Here is a 9,739-nt window from a genome sequence, read left to right as displayed (position 1 = left end):
CGTTTGGCAAAAATATAAAAGTTTACTCTTACGAGAAGGAAATTTTCATGGATTTGGCTAATCCACATGGCACATTTTCCTTGTACCGAGGATATTTTTCCTTGTACTGAGGATATCTTGAGGATAGAATGATTTTACGGTTGTTCACTCTCTTACTTTGAATTTCTGCTGTCAATGCCACACCAGCTAGTCGACAAGCGTAACCCCATCGGTCTAGATCGTCAAATTTCATCTTCCTTTCCCCTTTTTAACCAATACAGATTGCGTGTTTCGTTTTGTGGTGATGGAATCTTTTAAAAAATGGATTAATTGGTGGCTTTCCATCTCATGTTTCCACTTTACTTTTCTCTGTTCTTAGGGGGAGCTTATTTCTTTTCAAAGGAAAGGTCAGAGTTCCTTTCTGATAAGGTATGCATTTCTCCCTCTAAATTTTCCCCCTTTTAGCTGCTTTTTGTCTTTAATTTTCCCTTATAAGCATCGTTTAATATCCAATTTCTTGGAGTTTTGGATTGAGATCCTTCACATGGGTTAATAGTCAGCATTCAGACGAGGATATAAATGTTTTTTCATGGTGTCAGAGAAGCTTTCTGGATGATACCGAACTGAGGACATTGTCCGAAGTTCATCTTCTTCCTTGACTAACCAGACAGAAGAAATAAAATACTGATACATTCTGGCTGGTTTGTCTCTTCTTTAGAGACATTTGCACAAGCCCTTACCTGGCGGCCTTCGTCTTTGAACCATTTTTTCATTGAAATCACTCAATTATAATTCTCAAGGCATACTGGTGCTAAGCGATTAGGTGATTCTTTTATTATTTACCTTTACACATTAGTTACCATATAAAATTTCTTTTGCATTGTGTAGCTGGATGATGTTAGTCATATAAAATTTCTGTTGCATTGTGTAGTCTGGCTGTTGATTAAGGAGTCATACAACTTGGTCTCAACTAGTCAACTAGTCCTTCTTCCAATTAACTGGCTTTGGTGACATGAATTCTTTTTGGCCAGTACACTCTATGGGTCTATTCTGAACCATATTTGTTGTTAATCTTAAGGCCATGTGTGTCTTTCACATGATTGCTCCCAAAGTTGTTTCAAGCTTGACCTTTTTCTGATCGGGGAGCCATGAGCTGATCTACTAATTGCTCTAAATTGGGCATGACGATTCAAGTGATTTCAAAGGATTTTTCCACTTTACGATATAAAAAATCAAGAGTTATATTTAACTTTGTTGTGGAAAATCTATAACTGCATTCCCTTTGAATTTTCATTATGCTATTAAGTTATTATGCATTCTCCAGAGCTCATGTAATATAAATGCTATTTCCTGTTGAACTGATGGACTTACCTATATTTCTTTCAGAGCTCTCACATATTCCTTGTTGTCTACCATGGAATCGTTGGTGAACTGTTGTGATTGATTCCTACTATCACCTTCAGCTGTTTGATAGATCCATTTAAATTTGGGAAACATGTCTTCCATGCAATTGCAAGGAAGTGCAACAGAGAAAACTCTGCCACATGTAGAGCAGCAAGCGAAGGTGCAATTTAATTTAAGCTGTGATGATTTATCATATATTTCTCTGTGTTCTGTCAATAAATGATAGTCTTTAGTCAAATAAATATCCATCCAAGAATGGGCGGCTATGTTGAAGCTATCTTTCTTGTCTTCGTTGTGTGTCTTGAAATTCTCTTCAAGGAAATATTGTGACTGACGGATTGGCCTTCTGACAATGTGGTAATCTTTTTAGAGAGATTCTGGTCGGTTTGTATAACTTGTGCTGTGAGGATGGTTATGCAATTCTTGCATCTAGTCAGGAAGATATCTGGCCTGGGATCCTCAAAAATAGTTGTCTCAGACCCTTTTATTGTGTTCTAGTCTGTGTGCCACATGTTTTGCATGCTGTAAAATATACATAGCAGACCAGGGATGGAAGTTTCATCATGCTCTGGTTGTAGAAGGCTACCCTTCCTGCCCCAAGGTGTTTTCCATCCTTCTGGAGTATAAGACTATCCTTTTTTGACACTTGCTTGTGGAATGTCATAAACAAAGAGATCAATGAAGAGAAACTGCTTCTGGTGGAACTAAACACAATTGCAAATTGGTTTCAGATTGACGAAGTTAGAAAGCTGGTGGGTCCTATTGCTGATAAGCTACCAAACCTTTGTTCAGATGCTTCAATACTGAGGTATCTCAGAGCGAGGAATTGGAATGCTAAGAAGGCTTGCAAAATGCTGAAGGAAACATTGGAATGGAGGCTTGATTACAAACCAGAGAAGATCTGTTGGGTATGCAACTTTCTCTCTACACTTCTTACTCTCTTCTTATGTGTTTAGTGTGGCTTACGATGCTTCATGAATGGTCCCTGTGGTGTACTTACTCAGCTGCATTTGCAAGCCTGTGTGTTCACTTATAGGATGGGGCTTATTTATTTGACGACCGAAATCATCTTTCATGCTTTGTAGGAAGATGTTGCCCGTGAAGCTGAGACAGGAAAGATCTACAGGGCCAATTACTTGGACAAGTATGGAAGGACTATTCTTGTCCTGAGACCTGGTTTCCAGGTATATAGCATGAGATGCAAGTCATTTTGATCACATAAATGTTGGACCACTTTCTTTAATTCCTTTTCTTCTGTGACAACATGGTTAATTGTTCGTTTTCTTTCTGCAGAACACAACGTCAACAAGAGGCCAGATTAAATATCTGGTTTACTGTATGGAGAAAGCCATAATGAGTTTGGGTCCAGATCAGGAGCAAATGGTATGGCTAATTGACTTTCAAAGGTGGACCATGCCAAGCATATCGGTAAAGGTCACTCGTGAAACAGCTCGTATATTGCAGGACCGTTACCCTGAGAGGCTGGGCCTAGCAATCCTCTATAATCCACCTAAAGTTTTTGAATCTTTTTGGACGGTATGTCAGCTGTTGTTGTTAGTTTTCTTAAGAATGTCATTTATCATGAGCTTGCTCAACTGTTTTGAGATTTGAACTTTTCTGTTTTGCCTTGGGAATTGAATTTACATAGATGTATAGTTGCGTTGGTTTTGCCTTGATGTTTCCTCCCTCATGCCCTACTCACCTACATGCCATGACAACCATGCTTAGATGTTTATGTACTCATGTTCATGATACTAGAATCTCTTTCTATGTACAATAGCATATTTGTAAAATTACTGCATGGGATTTGAATTGGCATTTGTATTCACCCTTAAAGAACTAGAAGAAACAATTGAGCTACGAATCCTCCATGTCCAGAACACAGCCAACAGTTAAACAGTGGAAGTCATGGTTTAGTTGTCTACCAGGGGATGGGTTTAATCATAGTAAGAATGTCCACATGTTATTTGGCAAGGTTCAAGAAGTTGGTTCCTCAATTTCAACAGAGACCTGGTCAAAATTTTCCAAGTTTCATTTGAGGATTTTGGTGGTCAATCAGTATCTTGAAACTTAGTATACATCCTAATTAAACATCCTTAAACACAATGTATGGAACCTTTATATTTTTCAAAAACACATCCATTAGTTATTAGTTTGGCTTTATATACTTGGTTGGCAAAATATCTTGTTGCTTGCTTGTATAATTCTCATAGATGCCGTATGGTATACATGTTTTAGTGCCATAACATACCAAAGAATAAAATCTATTAAATTTTGCAATTGCAACTGAGATGGAGAAAATAATTTAATATTGTTTAGTAACAAAATATTGCATCATCAGTGTAAAGTCAACAAAACCACACCAAATGTGCCAGTAAGAAAATGATTTTTGCCCTTCCTTTTGGTTCCCTCTCTATTCTATATACCATATAGAGTTCAAGGCCAGCTCAAAAGGAGTTCAGATCCTCTACCCACATGGAGAGAAAATTTTCCAACCCACTTGGTTGGATTCTTGATATATGTCCAATCTTAAAGCTAGACCTTTTTTAGTAAATTTGTTATAGTAAAACTTAACACCATTATTCATCTTTACTAAAAAAAGATGATATTGCTTTGAGATTTATTTAAAGAATCCAACCATGTGTGTTGGGAAATTTCCTCTCCCTGTGGGTAAAGTACCTAGATTTGCTCGAAAGATCGACAAAACTATTCCCCCGACTAGATCTCAAAACAATGCCTTGTCATGGTATATCTGGGAAAACGGCTCAATATCTGCTTGGTTAATCATATATCAAGGAAGCTGAGAAAGCATATGGAGTCTATGTAGTCTGCTGAATCTGTATAGTAGAAACCAGTGGAGAGTTCTGTTGGGGATTTTGCATATTCTGGGCCCATAAGAATAGTGGCCCTCTAGCAGCACATGTGATGTTATATGGCAAGAGTTGCATCAACATAGTTTCCAGAGCCACTATTGACAAGGCTAAGCCATGTATAATCATTCTTATAAGGTTTCTCCTCAATGGTAATACAGTAGAGGTAAAGAATAGATGCCTCATCCTTTGATACTTGATGGTTATGATGAGAGGGTATGGTGTGATGTGATTCTAATAAAGTTGATCAATGCTTTTGTTAGGACAACCATGGATGTATGAAATGATGTTCTGGTTGGTAACATCGTGAACTAGTGTATCTTTAAGTTCAAAAGAAAATCTGTTAGATTTGAGCAAAGCTGTCACTGCATCTAGGCGGTTCAAGGAGCAGTATGGGGCGTGGATACAAGGAGATACCAACAAGGTCCCCAGATTTCTAGGTGATGCCATGACAACTATATATATTTGGGCCTATCAACATCTCAACTGAGCAAACTTGGTGCAAAGCATTGATGACCAATTAGAAGCGGGCTCACACTGAGAAGCTGTTAGCATACTGCAAAAACTGTTTCTCAGTCTAGCAAGGATATGAGATTAATATTGGAATTATCATTAAGGAGGTAGCTTCTTAGTCTAATAACAGCTTCCCAAGACAAATGGAATATGACTTCTTAGGTTGAGTTTTAGAGTAGCTTCTAGACGAGCTGTCCTATTCATAACATTGATTTGGTGCCAAGATTGGTATTACCTAACCGGCCTGCTAAGTTGCTAACGGACTGAGCCCTATAAGGCATGCAGACTTGAAGTGACTGGTTGAGTTGTTCAGAAAGGGCTATATACATGAGAGTATGCTCTCTTGACTGGTCTTCATCTTATGTGCATTGGCAGCAGAGCCATCAACAAGATTATAGTGAAATGCATGTTTCTTTTCACTAGGCTAGATGATATGTGATACATGTTGTCTGATGCTAAGTTCTTTAAAATTGATCTTGAAAGATAATTCAATCAAAACTTGCATCCTCCCGGTGATCAGGGGATGACTGACTACATTTAAGATTAAAGACGGACTATTTAAGTGGAGAGTCATCCCCTTGTTACAAATGCACCAGGTAGTTTGTGTGTATTATGGCTCAGGATCTTTGTCCCATTATTAGTAGATAAGAGGACAATCACACTGATCACCATATGCGATTCATGCTAGTAATTAGAATTTAGACTGAGCAGCTCTATTTCATCCTGCTCGAAATCAACCAGTTTCTGTTTCTCCAGGTGCCCGATCAAAGTGGCAATGAAGTGCAGCACTGATGAGTCCTTGTACCCAATGCACAGGACATATACAGAGTTGATTTCCAATTGCCAAGTCATACTCCTGTAATAGGCCATACCAATAGCTTTTCTATTTTCCCTTTGATTTTATTTTTCAACCATTTGGCTCCAGCTTCAGTGCTGCTTGACTGTGAGTGTAGATCAAGAACTCATGAGATCTCACCATGATCTTGCAAGATATCTCAGTTTACCTGAAATGCAAAGAAAAGATATATGTTGAATCGGAAAAGTACAACATGCTATAGTAAATCACATATCTGAGCAAGCTAGAGCTAGAGGAGCTGGTGAACCTGGTTAGGACTTGAATGAGTGAACGCATATGACATAGGGTCTCCAGTTGTACTTCTTTCTTATAATCTCAAGTTTGACATCTGTTAGAAGACACCATGAAATTCTAGGTTTGAGTTTGCATGAGTGTAAGACTATGCGTTGCCAGAACCCTGTTTACAGTCATATTAGATTATACTGGTGCATTGAGAGTACTTCCAGGATGGCTTGGGTTAATGACTTGTGACCAAATTGTATGGAAGAAAGCATTTTCTGTTCTTCTGTTTCTTGCTATTGCTTTGACCCAAACTAGGCCTTTTGTGACTTGTGGGTCTCTCTCTTTTTTACTCTTCCGGCTTCTCTTTTTTTTTTTTTTTTGGGGGGGGGGGGGGGTTTTACTGCTTTTCAATTTCCATCCCTAGTAACATCATTGAGCTACCTGGATAACATTCTCAGAAATTTAAACATCCTGATCCAGTTCACTTTCGACAGATTTATGAATTGCCAGGTGACTGATTTAGTTTTTAGCGGACATGCTTAATCTTGAGGTAATCTAGTCTTCAAGTAATTTTTTCTGATTACAATTTAGTCTTGTCAGAATTCTTCCTTTCCACTTCTAATTTTCAAGTTCTGGAACTACCAGATAAGCTCTCTCTCTCTCTCTCTCTCTGTGTGTGAATGGAGGGCAAACAAATGATGTACCATCAGGTGGAATTGTCGTATTCCTTACAGCCTCTACTGCCTTGGGGAAATTTACTGTGTTTCTGATCCTCAATAAATAGTAGTCTGACTACATGAGTCAAAATTTTCATTTAAACATTCTCCATTGTGAACAACAGTAAGCTTTCTTTTCTTGTCTTGTCTTTTCTTTTTTTTTTCTTCTTCTTTTTATTGGACAGATGGTGAAACCCTTTCTAGAGCCCAAGACACACAAGAAAGTGAAATTTGTATATTCTAATGACCCAGAAAGCCAGAAGATAATGCATGGCCTTTTTGATGAGGAGAAACTTGAATCTGCATTTGGTGGGCAAAACACAGGTGGATTTGACTACAAAGAATACAGTGAGAAGATGAAAGAGGAAGACAAGAAGATGTATGCTTTAATTAATTCAGAAAACTCAACCCCATCAGTGTTGTCTGATATCTCGCAATCAGATTTGTCAGTTTCAGGACATGATTCAGATAATAAAGGTTCCTCTGGAGATGATGGCACTGATCCGAAGGGTGCTGATGACTTGTTGGATGAGAAGACACCAGACCAGATTGACTGCAAAGACAATGCAAAGGTTTTGGCAGAAGCTCAGACGTAGGTGATGCAAATGAGAAAGTCAGCTTGAAACTCAAGAAACATATGTAAGGACTTGATTCATTTACCTTTCAAATAGTTAATTAGCATCCATCCACATTAAATTTCCTGCGCCGTATAAATATTTGCTGATTGATAACTAATATATGCTATGCTACTTAGCTTAGCTGTAGCTTAACTGCAATTCCTTTGGATGAAATCTTAAGGTTTGGAGTGGAGACAAGTAGGTAGAAGAGCCGGCCGTTACTCTTTTAAGAAATTCATTAGAGAAAACTGAATAGATTAATTGGAACAACCATTTTATGTGGATCATGATGTAGATTTTGTGGACTAATGGATGTATTGTATGATTTTGTCCAAGCTTGGTTGTAAGGTGTGTTTGTTAATGGCAAGGCGAAGTTGGAACCTTAGTTTCAAGTATAGTGAACTTGTCCTCTGTTGATGCCAATGCTACTTTATTTTTGGTCATGCTTTGTCGTTTGCTTATGCTTGGACACCAATCCTGTAGATCATTTCCTTATAATATTTTGCTGACTTTTGATCCCACAAGAAAAAAAATGTTCAGACAGTTTCATTATTTCAGCCATTTAACAGTTTGATTTAGGTATTCACAAGTGGGAAGCCACTGATGCTTGATGATGCTACAGTTGTTTGTGATCATTTGGGTTGCCAATGGTTACAGATTGGGTTTAACGGTTTTGGAATAAAAGCACCAAGAGTAAACACCAACCATTAGCAAAATTGAGGTTATGGTTTGGTTTCTATTTGGTGTGTTTGGGTTCGGATTGACTAATGGTTTGGATTCGAGTTGGATCGGTTTTGAGACCATTACCAACACGTTATTAAACAGTTAGAGCCCTTTTCAAATTGAAGATTATATGGGTCATAAATCTTGCCTCTTGAGCTTAAGGTCCAAACAGAAATCTTTTTAACTTCTTTTAACATCTTTGAATAGTAGAAACAAACTTAAGAATTTTATTTAAACCCCCCCCCCCCCCAAAAAAAAAAAAAAAAAAAAAACATAAACAACTATCCATCTCTTGTCTCTTCATGAAGATCCCTCAATGACTTCCAAGGCAGAATGGTACTGTGCCGTTGTTGTGTCCATTGTTTAAAGTATCTTATGGTATGAGATGATACTAGTCGATGCATATGCATTTTAGATTCAGGTACGATACTTATCAATATGTTCCTCTTGCTTTCCCTCCCGAATTGCTTCAAAATGTATTGGCCAATGCAATTCGATTCGATACGATACGTTATGTTTCTTAAAATCACCTAACTGATATGATACTCGATACGGGTACTTTAAACCTTGGTTGTGTCACTTGGGAGATAGACGTGGCAATTTCATGACCCTATGCAATTTCCACATCAAAGATTAAACCCAAAACCCTTCACCCATCTATTCTGCAACAAAATTTTAATTTCATGACTTATATGCTTCATCAAATTCCCTTTAAAGGTTTGCTGTTGCTTGATTCCTCTTTCCCTGACACTCATGAAGGTTTAACTCCTCTTCTAGAGTCTTCAAAAGAAGCTAACCCTATTGGGATCCATGTTGCTTTTGAGGACAATGATGTCCTTGCGGATAGCCTTGAGCCCGATCGAATCATTACAACTGTATGTGAAGTAATTATAGTACTAAGGGTAGCCATCATGTATATGAAGAATTTATTGTAGGCTTTAAGTCTCAAAGTAGGAAGAAGAAAAAGAACAAAGAGAGGAGGTAGATTCCGTTCTTTGTTTTTCCTGTAGCCCTGCTTAGGCCTCTTGTTTGGGCCTTATTTTGGTTAGGCGTGGCCCTTACTATGCTAAGTATCTTCCACCTCTCCCCCTTTCACTCCTTTTGATTGATGACTTAATTTATTCATCCAAAGAAAAGTTCCTTTATTTATTTATTTATTTTTCATTCTAAAATTGTATAGATATGAAAAGGTTTCATGTGCAACCATGCAGTATTCATGGTTGGAAACAAAATGGTTCCGTTTTATTAGGTTTCATATGTTTAAAGGTAGAGATCATGACCAAACCATTTAACTTAAGGGTCTCTAATAAGTACAAATAATGACAGCAAGCCAACTGGGTCGAATCATGATCGGTTCAATTTATCCTAGCCGGGACTGGAATGAAAAGTTAATTACCCCTAAGCTCCTTGAGTGCTAAGGAACTCAACACATATGGTATTGTGATCCCGTAGAATTCAGGATAAGGAAATCGTGCCCAGAAAGGAACATGCAATCACTCAAATTTGGGAAGTAAATCCTATGATAAAATGGATAAAACGGACATAAATGAGACTCATAAATTAATCTAACGATTGAGAATGGAAGGTAAATACTATATAGGTTGAGGCCAATACGAAGAGTAGGTAATTGAATTGTTTCCCCCCATCCCATCTTTCAATTAGGTTCTGCAACTCACTAGGGCTTTTTGGTGGTGCTCTTATTGACTAAACCATTAGAGGTGGCTTCCCGACCGTTGAGTCGACCCAAGTCTAACATTTGTTTTGCACGCCTTCGATAGTTGGACAATTCTCAGACGCATCATTTTGCGTTGTCTGTGGGAAATGATTCAAGAAAGCCAT

General features: G+C 38.0%; 1 protein-coding gene across 2 annotated transcripts; it reads left to right on the top strand.

The window, feature by feature from the left end:
• On the top strand, positions 1–8,118 carry LOC149002444 (uncharacterized). 2 transcript variants are annotated; one of them, XM_089136886.1, is made up of 7 exons: positions 1–408; positions 1,366–1,543; positions 2,115–2,291; positions 2,469–2,567; positions 2,677–2,919; positions 6,746–7,199; positions 7,359–8,118. In XM_089136886.1, exons 2-6 carry the CDS (start codon positions 1,475–1,477, stop codon positions 7,154–7,156), a joined length of 999 nt encoding a protein of 332 aa, XP_088993012.1. In that variant the 5' UTR covers positions 1–408; positions 1,366–1,474; the 3' UTR covers positions 7,157–7,199; positions 7,359–8,118. The 2 variants fall into 2 exon arrangements, with proteins under 2 accessions (XP_088993012.1, XP_088993011.1); XM_089136885.1 differs by having other exon boundaries at positions 2–408; positions 6,746–8,116.
• The last annotated feature ends 1,621 nt before the right edge of the window (positions 8,119–9,739 follow it).

The sequence above is a fragment of the Hakea prostrata genome, chromosome 10 (genome assembly GCF_041222555.1).
Source record: "Hakea prostrata isolate BN-2017 chromosome 10, UWA_Hpros_2, whole genome shotgun sequence".
Lineage (NCBI taxonomy): Eukaryota > Viridiplantae > Streptophyta > Magnoliopsida > Proteales > Proteaceae > Hakea > Hakea prostrata.
The sequence above is the reverse complement of the archived record's forward strand: the minus strand, read 5'-3'. Positions and strand labels throughout refer to the sequence as shown.

Excerpts from the sequence above, each read along its gene's own strand:
- LOC149002444 (XM_089136886.1), top strand. The coding sequence starts at position 1,475 with ATGTCTTCCATGCAATTGCAAGGAAGTGCAACAGAGAAAACTCTGCCA. Across the intron at positions 1,544-2,114 it reads ATGTAGAGCAGCAAGCGAAG|ATTGACGAAGTTAGAAAGCT; the intron begins GTGCAATTTAAT and ends AATTGGTTTCAG. Across the intron at positions 2,920-6,745 it reads TTTTTGAATCTTTTTGGACG|ATGGTGAAACCCTTTCTAGA; the intron begins GTATGTCAGCTG and ends TTTATTGGACAG.